Below are 27863 nucleotides of genomic sequence, written 5' to 3' on the forward strand. Positions count from 1 at the left end.
ACCTGTCCAGGGCATCCCCTGTCTTTGCCCACAAAAGGCCGGGAGAGTCTCCGGCAGCCCGTGACCCCGAAAGGGACAAAACGGAATAGAAAACAAATGAATAGTATTGCTAAGTGTAAGAGGCACATTAAAAAAGAAATATATATATATATGTATGCACACACACACACACACACACACACACACAACAACAACATTATGACTGAAGTTTCTTCATCTGCTCTCCAATGACTTCCTCTGAAGTGACAGCAACACCCCTTTGAATGCTTTTCAAGTCATCTATTTTCCTCTCTTCCTGCACTCGACTCTTTATGAAAGACCTGTGCATTTTTAAATCCATTCAGTTTCCTTTACACCGTGGCAAATGAGTCATCATTTAGTCTCCTTTAGTTTGACATGTGATACAACACATGAATGTGTGATAGAAGCACATTTTACACAAAGACTGTGACCCTATTAAGTCTGAAAAGTGAAACTTATTAACCTGAGAAGGTCTAAATAGGCTTGAAGGTAGCCTTTGTCCGCACTCTTCTTCACAATATTCCACCTTTCAATGATGCAGCATCTGTTCGTTCATTAGTCTTTTTCCATTTGTTCCGTTTCTGGGTCACGGGGCTGCCGGGACCTATCCCGGCCACTTAGGGGCGAAGGCAGGGGACACCCTGAACAGGTCGCCAGTCTTTCGCAGGGTCACAATCACACACCCAATCACACTCACGGACAGTTTAGAATTGCCAATTAACCTATGTTATGCATGTTTCTGGACGGTGGGAGGAAGCCGAAGACCCTGGAGAGAACCCATGCATGGACGGGAAAAACATGCAAACTCCACACAGAAAGGTTCCCCGTTGATGTTCTGTTTCCCCCAGCCGGAACGTGAACTGGGGGCCTTCTTGCTGTGAGGCAAGAGCGCTAACCACTGTGCTACCGTGCAGCCCTATCAGCATCTATCTATTCATTTATAATGGTTTTATCATTTATCGACAATTGAGAAATAGCAATAAGTCAAATTTTAGCCATAGTATGAGCCAGTTGTTTTATTATATCTATGCAGTTCAGAAACCTTAATATTAATATAAAGAGCTATTATGGCAAAATATATTCAGGGTTAGTGTTATAATTGAACTTACCTAACACCTTTTGCCAAGGCGAAAAGAAAGCAATTTTTCCATTAACGCAAACAGTGCATCCAAGCCAGCCCATTGTTGGCCATATTTTTTCATCATCAATAAATAAAAAAGGTCATCTCTACATATTTTCCAAAGGTAAAAGAATATATATTTTACAGGCAAACTGTAGACTGGCTCTCCGGCTGAGGACGGCTCCTACAGTGTTGTAGGCCATACACTGGTAAATCCCAACATCCTGGTAGCGATCCAGACTGCTTATAATGAGGTTGCCCCCAGACAGACGCCGCCGCCGATCCAGACTCAGATTTATGAGAGTCCCGTTCAGTGACCATCTGCGAGGGCAAAGACACCATCAGTTTCTGGCAAAACGAGTGCTCCATGTCTGTCTACAAACCAAAGTGGTGTGACAGGAGATGAGAACAGGACCCAACTTTCAATATGATGTATTGCAATGTGAGCTTGTGTCAAAGAAGCGGAAAAAAAAACATTTTAATGCTCATACTTTTATAAAACTATTATGGTATTATAATGGTACAAACTGTTATTATGGTATTATGGACACAACGGTGTAGGTAAATGTCTCTCAGAGAAAGTAAATCAACTGATAGCCATTTTAATGGCCTCTGGAGTCATTTTGCTGACTGATTATGTCTCAGAGTGTCATACCTCACATCTGTTCCACCTGTTTCATATGTTGCACATTTATCATCTCAACCTTTAGTGGTTGAAATCACAGGAAATTTGATGACATGTTACAATATGTAATACATAACAAAAGCTATATCGACTTTATAAGTTGCAGGATCTGTCAAACTATGCAATTTAAAATGTCAAAGAGTAAAATGTTGATTTTTTTTTTTTTTTTGTGAACAGTCAAATTTCCATAAACCATTAGGAAAATATTTCATCTTGGAAAAGATTACAGTGGTGCAGAAAGAAAGGAAAAAATTATCTTGGAAAAAAACAAATAAAAATATTTCTGAATGAACTGACTGCAAATTGAAATGACAAGATCACTAAACACAAAAAGAAATTGGTCAAGAAACATATTTTAGAATCATATTATAATAAATATATGTGCTTAAACATTATGTCATAGAACAAATTATTTTTCGCATATCGGAAGAAATTGAGCAGCTTACTAATTGTTTTTAAGCAAATCCAATTTTTAAAATGTATCTCGTTCTTTTAAATATTACAGAAACATTTTCTTTAGGACAACTTAAATGGTTGCAAACACAAAACTATAATCATTATAACAAATAAAATATATTTGTGTGTTGTGTAAGGACAAATATTGTTATGCGTGACATCTAATTGTTACTAAATAGGAAGAACTGTAATAGGCCTGCACAATAAATTGGAAGTTTATCATTATCGCGATATCAAGCTGTGTAATACGCATATCGCAAAAGTCGGCTAAAATTGTGATAAATGGTATTGTTAAATATGCTAAAACCAATCTTATGGCAGCTTGAAGTATTTAACAAATAAAATAAATCCCTTTATGCATTTGACCAATCAGATGGACCCCTTCACGTTGTTGACCAATCAGATGGAGCCCTTTTATGTTAGATGTTTGCCTCCTATGTAGACGAGGGTCATTCGGAGTGTTTTTTAGGTTACGTTGACTTTTAATTAAATTAAACTGTTACAGTGAAATAGAAATGATGTATTTAGCTGTTTTGCTATTTGTTCATGAATCGTAAGTTACATTGTCATTGCAATATTGATCCCTAATATCGCAAATCATGTGTTTTACTCATATCGTGCAGCCCTAAACCTAAACAAAGCACCTTCTTAAGGGGTACCAACAGACACCCAAGGCTGTTTAGAATACATGCTCTTTTCTTCTAAACATGTAGTAAAGTAAGAAAGTAAACAGCACAATAATAACGTACGGTTCATGCTCTATGTTCATTTATGTGTTTTTTACATGGTTTATTCCTACTTCTTCTGTCATTTTACCATGGTTCATTTGTGATGCATCTGTAAAAATTACACGCAAAGACCACAACTTTTCCCACATTTTCTACCTACGCATGACCAATTTGTATCCGTGCAATACAGTTGAAACCAGAAGTTTATATACACAACATAAAACAAATGTGTTTTTTTTTCTCACTGTCAGACATGAAATAAAAGTAAACCTTTCCTGTTTTAGGTCAATTACAATGATGTCATCTCTGTGGAAGCTTCTGATACAATTATTGACTTTGAGTTCATTAGAAACACACCAGTGGATATTTATTAGGGCACATTTGAAACACACTTGCTTGTTTGTAAAACACATGGGACAGTCAAAAGAAATCTGTCAAGATATTAGAAAGACAACTGTGGATTGGCACAAGTCCGGTTCATCCTTGGGTGCAATTGCCAGATGCCTGCAGGTGTTACGTTCATCTGTTCAGTCAATTGTACGCAGGTATAAACATCATGGGAACGTCCAACCATCCTATCGCTCAGGAAGGATGAACGTACTTTGTCCAGAACAACCCAAAGACGAAGGCAAACTATGTAAAGATGCTGGCTGAAGATGGTCAGAATGTGTCATTATCAACAGTGAAGTGAGTACTGTACAGATATGGGCTGAAACGCTACTCTGCCAGGAAGACACCATTACTCCAAAAGAAACATAACAAACACAACAAGCTAGATTACAGTTTGCTAATGCACACAAGAATAAAGACTTTAATTTTTGGAGACATGTCCTGTTGTCTGACGAAACTACAATTGAACTGTTTGGCCACAATGACCATCATTATGTTTGGAGGAAAAAGGGGGAAGCCTGCAGGCCTCAGAACACCATCCCAACTGTAAATCATGGGGGTGGTAGCATCATCATGTCGTTTTGTTGGAGGGACTGGTGCGCTTCAAAAAATAGATGGCCTCATAAGGAAAGAACAGTGTGTGGAAACATTGAAGCAACATCCGTCAAAGTCAATGTTTTGAAGTGGCCATCACAGAGCCCAGACCTAAATCCTATTAAACTTTTATGGTCAAAGCTGAAGTGCAGTGTAGATGCAAGGCGACCTACAAACTTGGCTCAGTTACACCAGTTCTGTCAGGAGGATTGGGCCAAAATTCCTACCAAATCTTGTGAGAAGCTTGTAGAAGGATATCCAAGACGTTTGACCCAAGTACTGCACTTTAAAGGCAATAGTACCAAATACTAACGAATTAGTACTGTATGTAAACTTTTGATGAACATCAGCAGCAAAAGATATACAAAGAAATAAAAAGCTCCAATAAGGCAAAACAAACGGACTTGAAGTTTCCACTAAAACATACAAAACATAAAAACAGACATCATTTTTTCTCTCTTCTATTTTCAGCATTTGTTTGGTCTCTCGTTTTTATTTGGTTTCTTTATCCCTGACAGTATTTGCTTCTGCAGCTGTCTCAATCTCCCCGTAGGGGATCATTAAAGTTTAATCCTACAGTATCACACACAAAGCCACCCACTGCTGTTAGAACGGGAGCAGTAGGACAGCTTTAGAGGCCATTGTCAGTCCATCTGTAATCAATTTATTTACCTCCAAATTTTATTAAGATAATGTTAGATTTTAGTATTTGTCTTGTGATTGTAAAAGCAAATTGGTTGGGAGTTTTTCAAAAATTCCTTTCAGCATCACAGCGCTCCAAAGGCATTGGGTAAAATTATTTGCACAGCAGGTTCAGATGTGTTATGAAATACATGAGGCACTAGAACAATCTTTTCAAACCAAAAGGTTAGGGCACCAATTTAAACAAGTCCTATTATTCAATGACAAAAATGATTCTTTTTTATTCACTGCCACTGCAGCACGGTTTCACTTTTTAAATGCCATTTCAAAATGAGCAATGATGGATTCAAGGACAGAACACTTTGAAAGAATCACCAATTTTTTTTACACAGAACCATGAGCAGAAGCAATTTCTTCTCACCAGCTACAATCTTTTATTCCGTTTTCCAGAGATAAAAATACATAATTTATTGATTTGAAACTGACCAACTCCTACAGTAGCAAATACATTAAAAAATATACTAAAAGAAAACAATCACAACTTGAAAAAATTAAAGGAAGGAAAACATGAAACTTTTAAATCTAACATTCAGTGGTTTCTAAAAAAAATATTATACAAATATAAAATTAAAAATTGTTTTCATGTACTTTCCAAACATTCGTGGATTTGACCTTACAAATCTAAGGTTGTTCACTAAATATTTGTTGGGTGGATGAACCGATGACACATGCTGGTGAGTGGCGGGTTTTGCATTTGCACACTTTCAGATCCTTAACCCTCAAAATGTCCTCCTCTCGTTGAGCGGCTCTCAAGTGCTGCTCTGCCATGAACCCAGCGCCGGTGACTGACTACAGCTACAAAACTAAAACCTCACAGAGACCAGATGCATCCGCTCACAAACACTGGAGTTTTCTGATAGTTCTGCTGATCCGGAGGCCCAATTTCATGTCAAGTAAACTTTGCTCAAGTGCTCTTCTGTTTATAACCTGCTGCTCAAAAATACTCTTCTATGGACGATCCTTTTTTTTTCTCTCCCTTGAGTTAATATGCTTCTGGTGTGAGCAAAGAACAGAAGTCTCATTTCTTTGTCAATGACAAAAGTGGCTGAAGGAATGAAGGGGACAGAGAAGGAGAGCAGAGTCAGCCCATTTACACTTCAAGAGGGAAGGTGCTTGGGGGGGGGCAAGCACAGCCAGCCTGATAAGGCATTGAGTTAAATATGCTCATCTCACCTTTAATCACTACATGGCAATACCTGGTCTAAGGTGGGGAATGTGAGAAACATGAAATAATGAGCCAACACTCTGAACACCGCTGTCGCGCTGCATGTGTGCTGCAGCCATTCTAATGCCAAACGCCACACACACACACACACACACACACACTTGTCATCCATGCCAGTTAGAGCGAACTGGTGTCTAGCAACCTACACTCTTCTCGTGGTGTTTTAAAAGGCGAGAGGGTCATTAAGATGCTACCCATGTGTCTCTGAGATACTATCTGGTCAGACAAGAGGCAGATTGGTGGCGTATTAGTCAATATGAGTTAGCATAGTCATAATGATACCACTGCTCGGAGTCTCAATATGTAATTCAACCCAATTAGGGGGAAATGAATAGAGGAGAGAGCACCTTCCTTTTAAAAGAAAACCATAATCTTGCAATTAGGGATTTTCTTTTTATGTCTACTAAATGATTTCAAATGGCTCTGTATGAGCGGATAGCTGAGATATTACATAAGGATAAAGAAAAAACGTCTTTTCACTACGTCAAACAATATAATCGGGTATTAATGGAGCACATGCATGATTGCAATGTTATTTTGAGGTTTGTGTAAAAATTTGGGAAATTGTTCACACAAATGTATTCTTACTTTCATTTTACAAAATTTGGTTATTGTTTTTTTTATACTTATTTATTGCAGCATAATAAACAAAGGTTTTAGAGAGCTAAGACAAATCTTGATTGAGTATAATATCATTTGTTGATAAATCAAGCATTATTTTTACCTTTTTTATTTTATTTCGTTTTTACATATCTTTTCGGAAATTATGTTTTCTTTCATGCCAAGTTTGTAAACCATTCAGTTTTATTATGTTTTGCATCAAACAATTATTTTTTCCAACTGATTCATTAATTATTTATAATAAATATATTTGATTTGTACAATAAATCAATAGAAGGTTGGACTAAAACTGAATAAAAACAGATTGGACTAGATAGAAACATCTATATTATGTTTTTAAATGATTTTAATATTTTCAACTTCCTGAAATTCTGCTAAGATTGTGATGATGTAATCCCATGCAAGCAGTCAGTCAGAGCACTTAATGTAGCTTTTTTGACAATAGCTGTGCTTCCAGACATTCTAAACAGAATGTGTCTGTTTTCCATAAACTGGTGTGAAGGGAAAAACCTCGTCTGGGCAAAGTCACTAATAGGTAAATCAAGCAAGAGTAATGAGCAAAAAATGAATGAGGAAGAAGACCCTGACGATAAATCAAGTCAATTTACTCTTTGAGGAACTAGGGAAGACAGGTTTCAGCTCTTTGCTTCAGCTGGATCAGTGGGTTTATCCTGAAATCTTAGTGAATATTGGCCAAACTTCTGCTGAAAATGGCAACTCATCACTGATGTAGTTGGTGATGATGGCTAAATGATCATATCAGGACTTCTTTGGATTCTTTACACCTGCCTGTATGTCAACACTAGCTGTTATTAAAAAACCTGCTCCAATAAAAATTGTGCTTTGGGTTTTGGTGTAAAATTTTTCTGATGACGTAGGACATATTTTGAGAAAATTAAGCTCAACGTTACATTTCTGAGTATTTCTTTTTTTTTTAAAACATCGTGAATTAGGGCTGCACGATATGAGGAAAACTTGCGATATGCGATATAAGTGATCAATATTGCGATGACGATATAACTTCTTATACATGAACATATAGCAAAACAACCAAAAACATAATTACCATTTTACTGCAACAGCTTAATTTAAATATGAGTCCATTCTACATAGGAGGTGAAAACTTAACATAAAACTGCTCCGTCCGATTGTTGAATAACTTGAGGGCGAACATCTAATTGGTCAAATGGATTAAGGGCTTTATTTGATTCGTTAAGTACTTCCAGCTGGCATAAGATTGTTTTAGCACATTTAAGGTAACCATTTATTGCAATTTTCGCGTTTTTGCGATATACATTTCGCACAGCTTAATATCGCGATAACGATAAATTTGCGATATATTGTGCAGGCCTATCGTGAATCAACAGCAGACAAAAAAATGCCATTTGAAAAAGCTTGCAGAAGCTACAATCGACGGGCCATTAGATCCCCGCTCTGCATCCACTTGTAGACAAATACTTGTATGTACGTTTTTGTTTCCGTCGTCTAAACTGGAATCTGGCTCAAAACTGTACAACTGGATAGCTCCAATACTGCTCGCCATTTTAGTTGCACTAGTAATGTTAGGCTGGGAATGTGAGGGGCTGTAAGCTAGCGGGAAATAGTGTAAACAGATGGATCATGGGAAATGGGGACAGAATTAAGGCCTGTTCACACCGGGACGAATTTCGCCGGCGATTTTCGCCGACGTTTAACGCCTCGTGACTAAACAAAGGGCACCAATGTGAGTGTGCACACCGAAGCGAAAAAACGCCAAGCGCCAAAGTGTCAAAAAAAAAAAACGCCTCGGGTTCGTTTTTTTTTTCCGACGCGTCGCGTCAAAATCTATTCGACCAATGAGAATGGCGCTTTTGCACACGTGTCTGGAGCTTCTGAAGTTACAGTAAAACACAACTTGGGGGCGCTCAAACACAAAACTGCCTTGCTGAGCACACATACCAGCGAAGAAGTTAGACGCCAAGTAGCGTCTACACTGCCGCGAAGAAATAATGACGGACATTCTTAAATATCCCCTTACCAAGTACCAGTTGGAGCTACTGATGCTTGAAATATTCATGTTTTCTTTGTATGATTCTGACAAGCGCGTAAATACTTGCTCTCTTCTTCTGAGTGAAAAGCGACTTTAAGAATCGTAAAGTTGCGCAGCGCCACCTTGTGTACAGGAGTATTTCTGTTTACATTAAGCGCCATCTAATGTCAGGGAAGGAAATTGCATGTTCGCTCGGCTCACCGTCAGCGAAAATCGCCTGGGTGTGAACACAAAAAACGTGACGAAAAACGCTGGCGAATAACGCCTGGCGAATATTCGTCCCGGTGTGTACGGGCCTTTACTCCGCACCAATAGTCCTGCCTGCAACTCAGAGATGGATTTCTAATGAACTTCTGCCGCTCTCTAAAAATTATGTCCTAGAAAATGACAAGTTTTTTTATTTTTGCTAATTACGGCATCATCATAATTATAAGACCACTTGGAATGCTTTGAAAAGAGATCAAAAGATGATCAGAGTGGGACTTTAACCCGCTAAATTACATATACACCAAAAAAGAAAAAACACGTTCAGAGAGGAAAAAATACTTCCAGAGTGAAAATCTTATTAATCGTTGATGGGACACTCCCAGGCAAACTAAAGGCCACTTTGGGGCCAATCATTTTCTCCCTCAGTTTAAAATGCTTGTGGATTTTATGTAACAGTGGAGTCAGATGTCACAATAGCACCACGATTTGTTAATATTTTTGAACTTTTGTGAGAAGTTGGATAAATCCCCAAAAAACCTTTGCTAAAAAGTGGTGTTTAGACATATGTCCTGCTCATTGAATGTTTCCAGTGACCACCCCAGTACCTGTATTGAGGAGCCGGCGTTCCCTTAGCGTCACACGTCAGCGTGGCTTCTTCTTCTATGGAATCGACAGGAATAAACAAGTCACCTGGCTCCATCCTCCAGCGTGGGCCATGATATGATCCACTGTCCAAACAATCTGTTGAGGGAACAGTTATCATCTGTGAACTGATAGAAGAGCTTTGAATTGTTTCAAGAGTGGCATGATCCAAATAAAAAAACATGGAAAATGACTTGTGTGTTTTGTATGATCTTGATGAAAGTCTTTCAAGAATTTAAAAAGCAAAGAATCAAATGAAAAAGTTTCTCCCTCTTTTTGTCATTTTTTCCACAACAGAAAATAAACCAGAAGTAGTACCATTAAAAAATATTTCTTTTTATTATGAAATATGCATTCCAATCTTTAATCTGAAATATGAATTATATATTAAACTAATTTGAATTATAGACATTTGAAAAAAGCTTTGACGGAATAGAGGGCCTGTTCTATATGTTTTAAGGAAAATCTGAAAGAATAAAAGTGTCATATCTCACCATCAAGCTCTGATCCCAAAGGATGAAGGATAAAGATTGAGAGTATTGTGTCTGGGCTGTGAATGGAAGTCAATACAGAGGAGTGCTCCTTTAAACCAGACCTCCTATCATCTCTGACATCTCTTCACCTACTGTCCTGCGTTTGTGAATGTCCAAACGTGGAAAAAAAAAAAAATCATTACCCAAATAAAAAAAAAAGTGCTTTACCTGTCAGACAGTCGATGATTGATAACAGCAGAAGTTGTTTCCATGGCAGCGTCATCTTTGGCAGCCAGAGGTAAATGAGACTTTCATCCAATAAGCTTTAAAATGGCACTTGTGTTCTCGGAGAGGGAGACGAGCGTGACCTGTTGAGAGGAGAATTTTACCCTTTAATACCTCAAATCCCAACTGTCTTTTTTATATTATTCTTTTAAAAAAAACTGTTCAGAGCAAAAAAGTCTGGATTCGTCTGTGGAGCGAATATAATTCTAAACATATTTGGTGCCAAATCACTCTCCTTTTTTCTCTTTTCGCTATCAAAGATTAGCCGGTGAGGGTCATTTTGCACCTGAGCTGTGGTCATCTTGGCCTCAGAGATGTTTAGCGGCATCAGAGGGATGTGCATGGGTATCTATGCCAATCTATTAGGACAGGAACCAACGTCTGAGCTCATCCTTCACTTGGACGAATTCACTCTCTGACTGCCTGAGGAGACTTGGACTTGGGAACTGGGTGCCTACCAATCAATTAGATTCACCCAGAGCAGCATGTGTTCCCTCACATGCTGGGGTGAATGAAGACAGCATGATGAGGAAGCCATTCCACTCAGGCCTCATAATCAAGGGATGTGTTGCAAATTGCACTGCACTGAGCAAATAATGATGCAATTATGAAATGTCAAACATGCACACAATAGAAAACCTGCTGTAGCACAGCATTTAAGTAGGCAGTGTGGCATGCATGGAACATATGCAGATTTGTGTACATTAGTGTGCACCTGCATAAAGGCGTACAAATGAGAAAGCTCATCGACACACACACACAGAAATACACAAACATTTTTTTCCCTCAAGAGGTGTTCGAGATAAGGCCAGGGACAGATAATAACATCCGTCTGCTGAATGCCACACAGCCCACACATAGCAACTCATCAAACTTGTTTTATAACCATGTGCAACGCGTATAGTTTCACAGACACCGGCGCGTACACCCGCCCGGCGTTTAGAAGACATAAGCTGTGATGTGCGGCTCATTTGTGGCCTAATCCTGAGGCGAGCCTGGTTCAGAGAAGTACTTATGGGGAGCCTAATTGTTTGTCAGCTGCCCGGATGTCAAATCAGACGTGTGGAGTCTCAGCCAGGACTCCCCTCTCTACCTTTCATGTTTGCTTAGTCTTTTTCTCCCCCCAAAGTCTGCAAAATTGGATTGGTACGCTTGGTCTACAGAAGAGTCCTGCATTCCTTACATCGGTGATGATAGGCCCACACTGAGCAAACTGCTGGCACCTCAGGATTGAGGGTTGGTGTGTGCAGGGCGCAAAGGGTATTACATTCCTGTCAGCTTGAAATGTTATGGTCATAATTTATAACAGGGTTTGTCAAGAATCACTCCATGCATCAAAATTGGATATTTTTGAAAAATATAAAGAGGGAATCAACCATAAACGAAAGCAAATGACAGAAAAAAAAGTGTTACATCAACACAATGCAAGAAAAGGAAAAAAAAAATGCTATTAAGTGAAATCCTAAAGGTGCACAGCCACCCACATGGACACAGCAACAAACACTGTCCACTCTGGCTCCTGGATGATAGTAATGGAAAGTGGAGATGAAGCCTCACAGGGTGAATCACTCTCACTCTCAATCAAGGAGGTCCCTTCGTTAAGCGACACCGGGTTAACTGACACATCATAATAATGTAAAAACACCGAAACCTCCACCTCCGTCACATTCTGACTGCATCCGAGGTACATGCTGCTTGAACAAATAGCCCAGCTGGAAGAGTGGGAGTGCACTTTGTTTGAAGGCCTGAGCTGCATTCATCAGAGATATTCAAGCTGACATTGTGGCACACAAAGTAGGCAATTACCTGGAGAATGTTGCAAGGTAGAAGTTGTGTAAATGTGTGAGCAAGCAAGTATTTTTTTTCCCCCCTCACTGCCTGCACTGCATTTCCAATACTTTTCAAGGTTCAGTGGAGGCAATTTTGCCTTAAAATCTCAATGAAAGAGCGTCACTGATGACACTTGTCTGATCGTTTCCCCTCTTCATCCAAAAGAATGCTGGCACCTCACGATTGGCCATGTCCCCCCGGGTTCATTTTCACAGTAATGTGGAGCCAAGCTGCAGTGGGGGCATCAGGTCCAAGCAGGAACCACAGGAGCAGTCAAAGGCTAAAACCCCAGCATGTGACAAAAACAGCATCCCCTCATCCCTCTGACAAACAGCCAAACTGCTTCATTTCAAAGAATAATCAAGTATATTTATGAATGCTTGCCCTTTTCTTTGGAGGAATTAGCTGCAGTTAGGAGTGTACTCCAAAAGGAAGCAATTATTATTAACTGCATGGCCTTTCATTAAAGGGCCACTCCAGAACACGTGACCCCTGCAAAAAAGTGGCCAAATATGTTTGGCTGTATGGGATGCGCGTCCACGCCAACTACAGCAAAACGCGCGCGCGCAGCATGATCAACATTTTAGGTAATTGTGCCTTACCTCCTTATGCTGACAGATGCGGAGCCCTGCTGCGGGAGCCCAATTCAACGCTCACGGAAGAAAAGGCAGATCGCTGCTCCATGGAAACCTCGTTAGGAAAATTTCGGTCACAATTGAAGGTCGTTCATACAGGTGAAACTGAGCCGGTGGCCACTCACAGATACTAGCGGGTAGCGCAGGAAGCGCGCGCACACACGGCTCATTCTCCTTCACTCCCCACTAAAATTAAGATTACAAAAAAAAAAAAAAAAAAAAACAGACGCGCGCGCGCACACAACACCCACGTTGTTTGCAGTGGATCACATCTAAAAGATGCCGCTTCTTGTCACGAGGCGCGACTCCAATCCGGACCGCCTCGCGCTGAAACTGGGGTCGGACTGGGATCTTGCAGAGATGATTTATTATGCGCATCAAGTCAGCTCTGCCTGCGAAGAAGGAGTGGGCTGTGGCAGAAGGAAGCAGCAGCAGCGATGTGATGGGGAAGGTGCACTGAAGACGCACCTGGTGGGGAAGTGCGCCCCCCTGCGTCAGACCACAGCACTGCTGCCAGGCAGGGAACGATCTAAGATGCTCCCATTATCACGGAAGACAACGTGTTCTTTCTAAAGAGGATGGGCTGTTTTTCCTAGCAAAAATGATCCCAGATAATCTGCGACAGGTCCTGTTCACCTCCAACAGTTGATCCACAAATGGCTCTTTGATCTGAACGAGGGAAATTGGCATAAAATGGGATTTTTCTGTGCAGCCCTGCTTTGCCGTTTAATAGTTTCACAAATATTATTTCAAATGTAAAGTTCAAAGGATTCACCGTTTATGAACAAACCAAACATGCTTGAACTAAAAGAGGCCAGAAAAAGAACATTTGAAGTAAAGTGTTAAAAATCTACAATTCTACAATACACCTTTATACAGAAACACAAAGTAAACAATGTGCTTAAAAATAAGAGGTAGAAAATACATATTCCCAAATGAATGGGGGTGTAACAATTAATCAACTTAATTAATGAATCAACGTATTTTTTATGATCCAACAAGATCGATCTGTCTGAAACAAGTCAATCGAATCAGCCTAAACCATTTTAAAATCGTCTCAAAATGAAATAGAAAATACAATTTGGATTATTTTACTGAAACAGAAAAACGACCACGTGCCATCCCAGCGGATAACACACACGTGATGGCAGCAAAAAAGGATCAATCCATCATTACGGTATACAATGTCTGGAAATACTCTGAATTTTGCAAAGATGTGTGACCATACAGAGTGCTTGAATGTTCTAATAATGATGTGGAAAAACAACAGTGGGTTGAACTTTATGAAACAAAAATGTGAATTGATTTGTCACCAATTCTTTTTTACCTGTTTAATTTACACTTGATTATCTTGCAAGAAATACAAGAAATCTGGAAAACTTCACCTGCACTGTTCAGCAGGTATTTTGGCCAAAGATTTAATGGATTGATTTTAGATCAAAATAAACCAATATCGATTATGAATCGTATCATGAACCCCGAATTGTGCTATGAATCGAATCATTGTGAAAGTTACACCCTTACTAATCAGTGGATTTTAGGATGACATCAATTTTAAAAACTTAAAAAAGGTTTTTCCACTCTTACATATTTATATTTTCAAATTATACCAGCTTTGCATAATTTGACAATTTTTTATCTGTTTTTGATGAATAGGAGAAACTGTTTATACGTTTTCTCTTTCTAATATTAAAGAAACACTTCCAAGAAAAGACAAAGACAAAAGGTAAAAAAATTAATCCTAATTAAATATCTTTACATTGGCTAGGTTACCTAAACAAAGTAATTCAATGATTTTTGGCTGTAGATTTGGCTTTGTGATTCAACAACTTCAGATTTAGGATTGTCCCCCTAAAATTACGGTAATTAGTTGCTTCAGTCCAAGGAAAGAGGAAAAAATTCTGGCAAACAGTTTTTTTTCTTAAATCTGGCACACATTCAAGGTAAAACTTACCTTACATGTGCCAATTAACCAAGAACATTCATTGGGATCACTGAGACTGTGTTGTCACCATGAGCAAAGCAGAAACAGCCCCTTACACTTTGCTTTTTGTGCAGATTTAACACAGGAGGGGGTGAAAAGTGTTAATTAGTAAGCTTTGAAAATGTCTGTTCAGTTTTTGTGCTGCAAGCTAAAAGGGTGTTGCTGCCACACTTTAAATGTGCTTGTTATGAAGCTCCTAAAATGGTCTGTATGTGCAAAAATATGACCCAAAAAACATTTGCAGCATGCATCTGCAGTGATACCACAATTAAACATTACCTGTACATATCTGGCAGTAAAATGAATCAGTCTTTCATGTCATTTTTGACAGGATTTGATCCTTTATGCAGCAAATGTTCAGATGCTGGTTGGATTCAATTCATTAACTGTATTGCTTCACATCTGCCATCAAAACAGTTAAGCTCTGGAATCTCAAACTTCTTCAATTCAGAGCTTAGAAAGGCATTTCATTTTGGTTTGTTCTGTAATTCACAATGCTTGCCAACACCGCTAACGGTAAAATGTTCTGGTCTTAAATTTAAAACCCAGTTAAACAGATGCAATGAGGCTATCATATTAACATGCTACTTTTTCCTTGCTTTAGTGGAGCATACTACTTTACTTTCAAATGAGTTTGAAGGCATATTTAACTGAATCCCTATGACTGCTAATTTTGACACTTCACATTGGTAACACAGTTCAAATTAATGAAAGATAAACTCCATAAGAGAAGATCTTTGAATGTTTTCCAGTTGGATGTGAATCTGAAATTCTGAATGAACTTTTCCTCACTTTAATCTTTAATTACTGACGATAAATTATTAAGGAAATTTGGATTTTTGGGGGGAAATGTGGCAAAACAATTACGTTGTTGTTTTTTAGATTACCTTTAAGACTGCTTGGTTTATTTTTGGTAATACAACAAATGTTTTGAGGGCTTCAGAATTGCTCAAGTAACTGGAAAGTAACAGTCCTCAGATCTGCCAAATATGCACATTAAAAAAAATAAGTCACACTGCTTCTCTTTTCTGCACCACAGACCTGTAAAACAGATTTTTTTTAACACATTGTGCTGACAAAGATGAAGCTGTAGTTAATAGAAAATGTCGGAACTGGTTATTCCGCATGATGGTTCTCTGGAGTGATTTGCTGCATGAACACCTGTTAATCTCATTAGTTCCACCTTTGTGTTTTCTGTTATTTGATAGACTGTGTTTTCAAAATTGGGATTAATGTATTTTAGTTTAAGTAAAGCATAAAATCTCAGAAATTCGATAAAAGGAGAGTGAGGGACTTTACCTTCCTCGTACAGAGGTTTCTTTCTTTTTATTGAGGGAAGGCATCAGTTTCTTTTGCACAGAGACTTAAAAGAAATTTAAGGTTAGTTTGTAACATAGCATTCCATTCATAAAACTCATGTGTCTCATTAAGCTCCAAATTATTGTAGCACCTGTGAACATTTTAAAGAAGATGAAAGGAAACTTCAGAAAATACAAAAGAAACGGATAGATAAATACACTTACAACATTGTTGGCGTTAGCCAATCATACCATTCTTTCAAGGCCTCTGGATTATGGGAGAAAATGTATTGAGTATTAATTAATTTGTATGCTGTATTTCAAATACTTTAATTATGAATCCCAAATAAGATATTTCATTATTTAATGCTTTTGAGGTATTCTTTTTTTTTACGTTTTTCCTTTATTTTGTTGTTACATTAACGTGTTGCAAGTGTAACCTTAAGCATTTTTAGAGCTCATTACAGCTCAAGAATTATAAAACAAAACTCACAAAGCAGCGCTCCAGATCAGTGGAGCTCTATTGATTTAAAGAGTTTGCACATTTTAACCTTGTCTGTAATTGCATTGGGGCTCTAGTTAATTACCATCTTCATCACATGTCTGACCACACAAGCTTATGAGGTCAGACCCGAGGTGAGTCTTGTCTGATCAACAGGATAATACAATTAATCTGTCTGGCGTTTCTATGGAAATGAATATGGCAGAAATCAATTGCTGGATAAAAACAACCTCACATTCATACAAGAAAGCGCTACAAAATATGAAACAAATACTGAAATGCTCAGACCTCCATGACAAAAATCTCATGTCTGGAATAATACAGGCTCTTCATGCAAAACTTCAAACTCTAACGGAGAGAAGATTGTTGAAGAAGCAAAAAAATAACCAGTGACTGACTGAAAATGATAAACAAATCCATACCGCAGACTTCTATGGCGTCTACTTTGGATCAGCTTAAAGTGATTGAAAACCAAATTCTAAATAAAATAAAAAAAAGACATTGTAAAGTTGAATTTTTTTTTTTAAACTGAAAACAATTTTAAACTCAAAAGTAAACTTAAGTTTTCAGGAATTATTGAATTTTTTTTTTTAATTTAGTAACTTTTGAAGTTTCCAAGTGTTTTCTTTTTAAAGTTTTAAATTTCCATTTTTTTTCCAAAATTTTAAGTTTACAATGTGTACTTCTGAGAACTTTTTTGTTTTTGTTTTTTAAATTAGAATGTGTTTTTTCTTTTACTTTAAGCAGAAGCCATAGATTTCTATGAACTTTTTCCTTTAGATTTTGCAAAAAACTAACAAATCAAAAAACAAGCTTGCATAAGTCACTAAATATTGTCAGGAAAAAAATGCACAAAGAAATGATCTGCAGATGGCATTCTGGATGAAGATGGGACGGGTGGATACAGGCTGCGAACTATGGACCCATCTGTATGGGACACATGAACTTTTAAAATCGTAGACATTAGCCCGCAAGGTGAAAATGTTAGTGCATGTTTTTTTCTACGGGCATTCTGAAGGCATCAGGTTGTAGGAAACACTTAATTTTTTCAACCTCCCCAAACCCTGCGCACCGTGCTCCAAGTGCTATTCAAGTGAAAGGTGCGGCCTTCTGAGGCGTCCCTTGCGCACAGTCTGGCTGGTAGAAATTAGGAAATCAGACAGAGTGTAGGTGTGTGAATGTCCTAAAGGCATCTTACGTGCACGTATGTATCACGTGCACACGCCGTGCAGTATTGGTCAGTAAGAAACCATTGTGCCCGCAGTGTGGCGTAAGGACACACTGCATAATGAGTGCGTTCAACTTACATAATCCTTACAAATACTTCACACGATACACTTACCTCACCCATGACAATGGTATGTTCCATTTTCATGGCATAAAAGTGGCCCCATGAGCCTCAAAGGAACTGCAAGACACCTGTTCTCCTCTTAATATGCAGCCCCTCCTGGCCATGACTGCACCATATGGGTGTATGTGACCACGGCATAAGCAGTGACTCAGGTTATCAATATTTTTTGCTGCTATGTAATTTATTGTATTATTTTGTACTATAATTGTCCCACTGAAGTTTATTCATACAGTAATCAATGGTAAAAACTTTTGCCATCACCACCGTGTCCAATAGACAGATTTCTCCTTCAATCCCCCAAATTAGGATCCCTCAAAGCTTTTGTGTGTGCTTCACCAAAGTGAGGGTTGAAGGACAGACGAGGACATGTTCAGAGTATACGGAAGCTTCCGACTGCAGGAAAACACTTACCAGACTGTAATTCATTGCTGACTTCAATGAAAGACACTGGCTTTTGGCAGATTTTGAGTTGCAGAGAGCTGACGTTTCGCTGTATTTCGATAAGCATCCGCTGACAGCTTTGGTTCATTGTACAAAGATGCATTTCCCAAGACACAGAGGGAAACCACTCTCGACTTCCAGTTCCGATACCCTGCTTTCTTTCAAGTCACACTCTCCTGGTCTGTCAGATAAACAAGCTTCCATTACGCTGTTGGTCTGTGCTTTCTTGTTTGTGTCATTAGCTCTGAATTTTCCCTGCACACTTTTACACCCAATCCCCTATTTTTATTCATGCTTTCCCTTTAGCTTTCAAACAGACAAGTACACTTGAGTCAGTATCTCCACAACATCCTCCTGTTATCTTTCAACTGAGAGCATTATCTGTAGAGCAACCCCCATTTCTTGAACATGTCTCAAACATCGCTGATATTGTTTTATACAGTAGATTGTTGGAATTTCCTTTAATTATGCCTGTAATTTATTCATGGTTGTAAGAGTTTGTTGTGAAGAGCTTTCTTAAGGAATACATTACTCTGCTTCTCTTGAGGCCCATGGATTACCCATCTTAATAGCAAACCCCTTAAGGTATTCCCTCTGTGTGTGTTGGTGTGCATGTGACGGCAATGAGCATTGTGCCTTGAATGCGTGTGTTAAGCTGCAAAACTCATTAGGTCCAATTTCTCAACCATTCAGAGAGCTCAACATAAATTCTCCCGCATCGCTCTGAACTTGTCTGATTTTGGAAGAGCAAAAAGGAAAGAGCAAACGGTTGCAAGATGTGCTCTTATCACCCAATTCAGCGACCCCCATGTTTAACCCACTTTCGCAGACAGAAACATCGCCGTCTAATTTGCCCACTTTGCAGGTTGCTTAACCGACAGCAAAACACAGCAATTTTCCCTCACAGTAACGGTGGAAATCTCAGACATGCACACTTCAAATGGGATTTAAGATGTTAATTATGATGTTTCTCATACACAGAACATTGCTCCTATCCAGACTGCACACCTGACAGAAATTCTTTAGGCTATGTGAGTGTGTGCATTTCAAGCCTTGTTCACAAAAGAGAAACACACACATGGGCACAAGGCTGCGAAGCAATTTATCATCTGTAAGTAAAATGTAATTTGCCAATTTGCCAGGACTGCAGGAAACACTAAACTGCCTAATTTATTTTGTTTTATCATGAGAAATTGAAAAGCTTTTGCTTCAAATATTTACATCGTTGTCACAAAACCCAAATCATTGCGCATGAAACCATGATTACTTTGTTTCGTCTTGTCAACTGGTTTACGGTTCTGTATTATAGTTAAATGTATGTCTGGATTAAGGATGTTGCTTTCTGTTATATATGAAGTACCACGTAGGATATTTATCGAGTCATCTTTGAACATTTTTGAGTCTTCAGCTGAACTTCCTTCAAAAAGTACAGCTTTCTAATAGGCAGACTTAGCTTTCATGCACACTTTAGTTCCACAGCTGTGAAGGATCAAGCATTTTCTTTTCCCTGCTGCTGCTGATTAGGAGGCCTTGCTTGGGGCAACAGAAAGGAGAGACTAGCTTTCAGATGAATCCTCCTTCAGTTCAATAAGATCTCTCACTTGGCTACAGAAGAAGTCTTCAATTAAACCAGCTTGTGAGGTCTGGCCAGGGCTGAGCCTGGCGCATTGAACAAGAAAAGGCTATTCGCCACTCAATGTATACATCTAACAAAGCTGAGCTTTGCAGGTTTTTTTGGTATTTTTTTTTTTTCAAAACATAAATAGTATTTCCTTTGCCACAAAGGCATCTTCATTGAAAACCAATGTATGCTTATTATTGTTTTGGCGTTTGCCTGTTGCCTGCAGGGTTTTGTTGTAACTATTTTAACTCCAGACTCGTCAGCATAGCTACACGTTGGTGACAAACAATTTTCAAACACGTTTTATAGGTCATAGTTTCTGCAGAGCGGCTGTAGTTTATCCTATGTTACACATACTTGTTTGTCTGCTTTACAACAATTTGAGTAAAGAAATACTCAGAAATCACATTTTCAGCTTCATTTTCTTAATATCTGTCCTCCGTTCTTATAGAAATGCTTCAAGAACGTGTTTAAAAATACACCAACAACACGATTTTCAACTGAGTGGGCATTTAACAATAACTGAAAAGAACATTTGATTTCTGGAGAAATATAAAAAAAAATGTCTTAGATAACAGTTATTTTAAAAGTTAACTCCTCATGAAGAGAATGCAATGAAAAACTGTTTGTCATAAAAGTTGTATGCAGATCTTATAAAAAAATGAAATCACATTGCCTTTAAATAGCTTTTGCGTGCTTGCCCTTTTACTCAGTGAAACACATGAATTTGGTCCAACCCACGTTCTCACTCACCATCTAGGTTAACTCTGCTCTGTGTCTAGTGGTCGTGCTGGGAAAGTATTGCAGTATATGGTGTGAATTTTAAGAGTTGAAAGGCCAAATGCCTTCTTGTAAACCTGGTAAATTGGAGTGTTACTGCCAGATTTTAGAGTTATTTTAATGGTAAAACTTGGTTTTCCTCTTTTTTTTAAGCAACTACCAGAAAATACTGCAATCTGTCAAAATTGAATTTGATGCAGAGAAAGCACAACATTAAATTTATTTGGTTGTTAGCCAATCTGTAGTCGTATCAGACGTTTTTTTGTGATGTGGTAACAAAAGAATGATGCAGAGTAGAATTCATTTCTTCTTAGCAAGAAAGTGGTTATTATTCTAAACTTTTTTTTGTTTTTCTTTTGGAGATTGGGTAACAGACAGATCTGAGACTAAGGTCAGGCAGAAATCTAGATGGACTGTTAAGTTTGCTGCTGAGAGGTGGTGACCTTCTCTGGAAGGAAGAGCAGTGAAAGTCAGATGCAGCATGCCAGAATATTTGTGGGAAAGATGGAGAAGCGGGTGAAAATCAGAGGTCACGCAGCGTAGATGAAGAAGGCACAAGAGTTTAAGAACAGACCCAACTGTTCAGAGCAATAGAGAGTGTGAAAAGAAGTGAAAGAGCCAATACTGGCAGAGTGGAGTGGGTTGGAGAGTATTGAGGGTATTGTGTGGAAGATAAAGGCAGCAAGAGTCGACGGGAGCATTTAAAAAGGCAGCGGTGACATTAGCTACATTGTATGACGAAAAGTGTGGAACTAAAAAGACAACAGTAGACAGAGTTGAAGATGATGACGTTTTTTAGTTGAGATGGGGATAGGCAGAATTAGAAACAGTTTCATCTGAGGAATACCTTTTTTACGATTATTTTTGGGGGCCAAATTGTTCAAACTGATTTGGAGAAAGACTTTTTTTTTACTGTAAATTCCAAGCAGACTCTGTTTTTGCAGATTTTTTTTGTAGGCTCTTTTTAACAGACTGAACATGCAATCAGTTTTTAAAAATGCCAGGAGGTAGGAAATTGTAGTGTGTATATTCGTAAGTGGTCTCTGTGACCTCTGACAGCAGAAACTTTGCAGGGTTTTGCATTCAAATTTGATAGGTTGTCCATCTCAACCGTTGCTTCCAGGAATCAACCAAGCTCAATATTATACATTAGTTTGGGAGCTGGGCCATCTCTGGAGCTTTCACACTGAAAAGATCATCTCCTGATGCTTTTTTACGGCCCTGGTGAAAGGACTATAAGTCCTGAGCTTTGCAGTGCAGACAGAATTAGACTGCCGCTGGCCTTGCACTGCTAAGCAAAGAGCGTTGGGGAAAGAGCTGGTGGCCCCAGACTTTACTGCTCACATTATCATGACCATCTCAGCAGACATTTTCAATTGACTTGGTTTGGAGATAAATTCTGCCAATGGCAACAGATAAAGCAATAGAAGAACCAAAGTTGCTGTGGTGCTTTCTTTTTAGTCCAGGGAAGGGAGGCGTTAAGTGCAGTAAGACTCAGGAGGAGATGATGGTAAATGGGGCTACTTGCCATGTGTTATACATTTTTTAGACAAAAAGTCTGTCCTCATATTCAGAGATATTATATTTGATATAATGAATGGGAACCCATATAAAGCATGCCTTTTGGCAATGAAAGATTTGAACATCCATTGGGACTGCCAAGTCCTATAAATGGCATGTTTGCATTCACATGTACATGGCGGGCATTTACATTATGTGGCAGTTTTATTTGTTCGAGCAGCTATTAATATTTAAAAGTATGACTGTTGCAGGGGAATGAGAGTATAAAGGTACTCTCAGCTGAATATTCATTACTTATAAATATTTTAGTTCTCATTTCACCAGCTCTCCATTGACTCATCTCATGTGTTGCCTTTGTGCTTCCTCGTGATGTTGGTGGGTTAAAGCTTCAGTTTCTCAAGAGCATTTTTTTGGACAAACTTGGTGCTGTTAACTCAATTATATTATTTTGTTTAATTCAGTTTTCAGCACTAAGTTTTGCTTCCTTGTTTGACCATTTCTAACTACCTAAACTGGTTGAGCAGCTGCTTAAGGCCCTTCACTCTCCCCTTTTGCCCCTGCCACCCTGGTCATAGCAGCACATGGCAAGTTCATAAAAAAAAAAGAAATATTTTAAAAATGGTGACTTTTTCGTTGGTTTTATCTCCATGGTAGCCCTTTTATTCAATCGTCTCCTGGGGGTGACGAACAGGTTTATGTATTTTTTAAAAAGAATATGCAAACCAAAATTTTGGATTTCCTTGGTACATGAGGTTTGGAGGTTTGGTATTGGAGGTTTATTGTTAACCACGCCCACAATCCTAATATGTTAATATCTTGTGCCATATCATTTTGTTTAGTTACGTTTTTACAATATTCCGATATTAAAAAATGTATAAGAAACAAGGGAGTGCTACTTTTGCAAATTTGCAGTGCCAACGCCGTTCAGATTATACAAACTCTAAAACCAATTTTTTCCCCCTAATTAGTTTAAATTTGTGAAGGTAAAGGCATTTTTTGGTGAAAGACTCAAGATGGCAGCCTATTTCCAAGTTTTTTTTTCTAATATTGAGCAAGAATTTGACAATCGCCTAATTTCAAAATTTCCCACAAAAGTCCTGTGGCCATCCCATAATCATTTTAAAAATGCCTTTGGTTATCCCCAACACGTGTGTTTGGGGTTCCATTTGTGGATTTTGAAATATATTTATGATCCCTATAAGGGAATTTGGCCCTGTTCATTTTTCTAACGGTTTCACCCACTGTGATGTCATCATTTTTTCCGGGGATCGTTCTCCATGTCAGAAACTCATTTTCCCCTGGTTCTAGGTGTATCCCAATTATGTGGTGGGGGTAAATTTTTCACTAAACCCACAGAAAGAAGGAAGAATTGGGAAAACAATCTGGTCCTTGCAGTCCAGGACTTGTGCGTGCCATAATAAAGCCCAATACTTTGGTTCATCAAATTCACATAGGAAAACATTTCATGATGTATTGCTTGTAGGACTGAGTTACATGTCTCTTAAAAATCCTATATTTTTTTTGTAAGTCCAAGCCTAGTCTTTCGTCTTGAGAGCTACAATTTAATATAAATAGTAATTTAAGAACTTCTGTCAGGAATCGATGGTGTAAGCATCAAACCAGGCATGGTGGTAAAAACTAAAACATTGAAACATGACAAAGCTATGAGAGCAACTAAACAAAACAAAAAATGAAAGAAAAAATGGTGACAGAGCAGAGCAATGAAGATCTGAAAAAAAAAGATACTTAGCGGTAAATACACTTAGCATCATTAACACAAATCAAGACAGCTGTAAATAATTTGCATCCTAAACCTGGTGGGACTATTGGAGGGAAAAACAGAACATGACCAAAACCAAGAGCTCAACTGAAAAACCAAACTAAAAGAACCAAGACACCGCAATAATTAGTAGGTGTTTCTGTGTTCCTGCAAATTAAAAATCGAAAACCTTGTAAAAGATTTTCTTTTAGACCTGAAAGAGATGTCCTGAAGGTATAAAAAAAGAAAAGACTATGAGAATTGAACAGTTTTCACAAATCCCATTGCATGGGTCTTTGAGGTTAAGTCTTGAGTCAAGACCGCGTCTGAGAGAATTGAGCCTGACCTAAGTCCGATTAAATACAAGTCTCTATCTCTGCTGGAATGAAGCGCTTGAAGAATATTTTTTGTTTCATTCATATTTAATTAAGGTCAACTTAACTTTACTTTTTTAGCGCAACATTAGAATTTCTTTTTCGAAAGCCACACAAGGTTAATCATATAAGTAGAAGCAGTGTCTCAAAAGCCTTTGCAATCTAAACAAAACCCAGCCTCACCAAGCTCAATTTTAGCAAAAAGAGCTGTCTGACTCTTGTGTTTTCTCAAATGAAATGTTTGCCTCCTTCATGAGAAAAAGAGGCAGGAGGGAGCGGTGCTTACTTTCATTTTGACAGCATTAGAGGTTTATACTCAGGTGAACCCTGTGGTGCAAAGGAACAAACAATATAGAAGTGATAACCCAGGTGATTATCTCTCATGGGTTTCATCCTGAGACCTCTTGCACATGTACATTCAGCCAACACAAACACCTATTGCTTCCAGCCTTTATTCTGTCTTGTTCAATGAGCAGATCCATTCTAGGTGATTGGGTTTCAGTTATGTATTGGTCCAAGATGCAGATTATAGATTTTCATTTGTCTCCTTCTAATGAGCGTTTTCACTCTCAGCACATCAATGACGCACCCGCCTGCATGCGTGGCCGCATTGATAACAAAAAACAACACGCATGCTTTAGCTGGAGTTTGGCGCTAACTGCATACACAACTTGTAGTATTGAAAAACAGTCTCCTCGGCGAGCTCATCAAACGGGAGAGCACGATTAGCCTCAAACAGCTGGTCTCAGGCGACCACTCTGACGCTCTTAAGTGTCAGCTTTCACAGTTTTAGGTGACAAATAATCCAGAGAAGGAGCCAAACGGCAACAGTAACATCTTGGCCACTGTGAACAGCAGTGGATGTGCTCGACTTTCAGACTTTCATGCATGATCAATTACTTGTTTAGAATGGACACATCTGTCTCCTTTTGGTCAAATTTTAATTCTGGATTTTTAATCAGGAGTCCTGTCTAAATTATTGATTAACATGCAGGCTTTTAAGCCTTCAAAGCAAGCATGCAGGTACATAGTGAATGCACTTTTTTATCTGCTGCTGAAACCTGTTTTTCTCCCTTTCCCTGTCTTGTGTCACATGTTTTTAAAAACACCATTTGCCACTTTTAATGCAAATTTTTTCGCATGTTGTTCTCAGATGGACGCCAATATGCTGCAATGGGAACATCTCTGCTTCTGTCAATTAAATGCAGAAAACAAGGAGCAATGGATCTGGGAAATTAATTGTTTTCTTTTGCTTCTTGAGACTTATCTTAAACTCCAGCCACTGCCGGCTCCTGCACAACACTCCACCTCACACCAAGCATCACCTTAAATCTAAAATTCAAAAGTCCCTAGCTTAAGAACTGCCTTATTGCACACAAAAGGATGCAACATCATAACAGCACTGAGCATGAGTGCAACAGTTCATCACATATTCCCAGAGTGAACTTGTATTAAAGTCATTTAACATTTCAGTTTCAATTTTCCCCCTGGGCCTGTAATACTGTTAAGTGGTGATGCTGTAACTCCTCATATTTTGCTGCAACACAACATCTTACACTCATTGTTGCACATGTGTACACCCCTGGGTCTTGAGTCAATAAGTGAAAGCAGATGGCTTTGATTGCGCCTATCAGTCAACATTCACTCCTAGTCGGTAGGTCCATTAAGCTTCCATGACAAAACTGTTGTCTTTGTGGGTTTTAAATACAGGATGACGTAATGGCAAAATCATGAGTGCAAAAAAAATAAAGCTGTATGAAACTCAGGTAAGCCACAAAAAAAGGTGCAGAGATTTGGGGTCCTATAATTAGGAGTGTTTTGTTACTGCTTTATTAACCCAGGTTGGCTTCCGATGGTGTTTTAGGTCATCCTATTTGAAAAAAAACCCAACAACTTTGAATTGTGTTTGTTTAACTCTATGGTTTGTTCTAATTAAGATCGGATGTGATTTGAATCAAGCATGTAAACGCTGGGCTTTGTGAGGTTGTAGGTGAAAAGTGTACAGACATAAATCTAAGGAAGAGAACAGCTTAAATATCTCCCTAGCTTTTCTATCTCACACATTTTCTTGACATTTTAGCCACAAAAACAATATTAAAGGAGAAAGTCGTGCTTAAGATTCCAACGCAAACTGTCATCACTGGATGTTGTCATGTACCATTGCTCTGGACAGCGCTGCTGATAACCACGACTGCGGCTGAAGTCAAAACAGTACATTGTGGTAAAATAAAGGTTAATCAGAAAGAGAAGCCTACAAAAATGGTAATCATTTGTTAGATAAAACCCCACTGGTTTATAGGTTAACTTTTTAGGTGATAAAAAGTAACAAAGACGCCACAAATATAAAATACTGGCTCATTCTACCTGTTGTTTTGGTCTGTTTGTCTGTTTAAATTCTGTGTCTGTACAGTAAATAAATACAAAAAAACAACTTTAAAAAAACCGCAACTTTCAATTGACTTTCATTCTTTGGAATCCCTTTTGAAATACAAAGACATCATAAAATAAAGTTCTTAGAAGTCAGTTTTTTAATTGAAGAAATGTCTTCATTTGCCAAGTTTTCTATTCAGACCATTTCCTGTGGATCTCTATGTAAAATCAAAACCTTTTGACTCCTATACACTTCAAAAAGTTAACTCAGATGAATAAAAGCCCTGTCTTTCTTCAGCTCTTCAAAGTTTGGTGGAAGGACCTGAGAACACTTTAACACCAGAAAGCTTAAGGACTAACATTTTTCAGCACTTGTCTGCAAATGGCCTTAAATTGTTAGCCGGAGCTGAGAAGACTTGAAAGCTTGAAGTGTTAAAATGTTTTTTTAAGGATAACACAGTGCTCGTCAATGCTAAAGCATTATTTTAACAAATAAACTGTACATCCATGAATGTCTGTTTAAATGCTTTTAAATGTTTTTATTTTTTGTGTGAGGAAAGATGCCACGTCTATGAAAACTGCTATTTTAAACATTTTTTGAGTAGAAGGATCAAAATGCAGAGCTATGAAAATTATATTGCTTTCTGTTGACACACCAAAGTTCCTGGTTATTATAAGAGGATATTTTTGGATCTTTAATTAAAAAAAAAAACACCAGCAAAGAAAAGTGAGTTAGATGAATAAGCAGTCTTGTATAATGAGAGATAGGATAATATTTGGGAAAAAGAAAAAAACATCTCACTGTAGAGTTAGAAGAAAATGTATAAATGTTATGCTGGGGAAGTTGAGATTTCCAAATCCAAGATAAATGGTAAGGGATCGATACAAAGGATCAATAAATGACATATGATCTTCAATACAGCAGTACACAACTTGTTTATACAGATAAACATGTGGAATGGTGTTTGTACCCTTGAGCTTGGATTCTCTTCCTCTTTGCATCCCGAGATCTACTGTTATTTGTTTGCTATCAAATAAATATTTAACAAAAACATGCTGTAATCATTTGCAAAAACTTCCTCCCTTGTTAGCTGTTAAATTATGAGGGTAAAAAGCAACAAGATGTGTTAGAAATAAAATTACGCAATTGCATTTTATGAATGTTTTTGGAATTTAAATTAAATATAATAAGGTCTTCAGTTAAGACTCACAGGTTTTC

General features: G+C 38.2%; 1 protein-coding gene across 1 annotated transcript in view; it reads right to left on the reverse strand.

Annotated features, from left to right (window-relative positions):
* The window catches only part of cntn3a.2 (contactin 3a, tandem duplicate 2), a 50809-nt gene extending 37696 nt beyond the window's left edge, over positions 1 to 13113 (reverse strand). The window contains exons 1-4 of the mRNA XM_011476944.4: positions 12611 to 13113; positions 10122 to 10261; positions 9384 to 9519; positions 1287 to 1462 (exon numbers count right to left, since the gene is read on the reverse strand). Of these exons, the coding sequence (XP_011475246.1) occupies positions 1287 to 1462; positions 9384 to 9519; positions 10122 to 10176 (367 nt within the window). The 5' untranslated portion in view covers positions 10177 to 10261; positions 12611 to 13113. The remainder of the gene's footprint in view (positions 1 to 1286; positions 1463 to 9383; positions 9520 to 10121; positions 10262 to 12610) is intronic.
* Between the last annotated feature and the right edge of the window lie 14750 nt (positions 13114 to 27863).

The sequence above is a fragment of the Oryzias latipes genome, chromosome 7 (assembly GCF_053564925.1).
Source record: "Oryzias latipes strain Hd-rR chromosome 7, Olatipes_Hd-rR_3.1".
Taxonomy (NCBI): Eukaryota; Metazoa; Chordata; class Actinopteri; order Beloniformes; family Adrianichthyidae; genus Oryzias; species Oryzias latipes.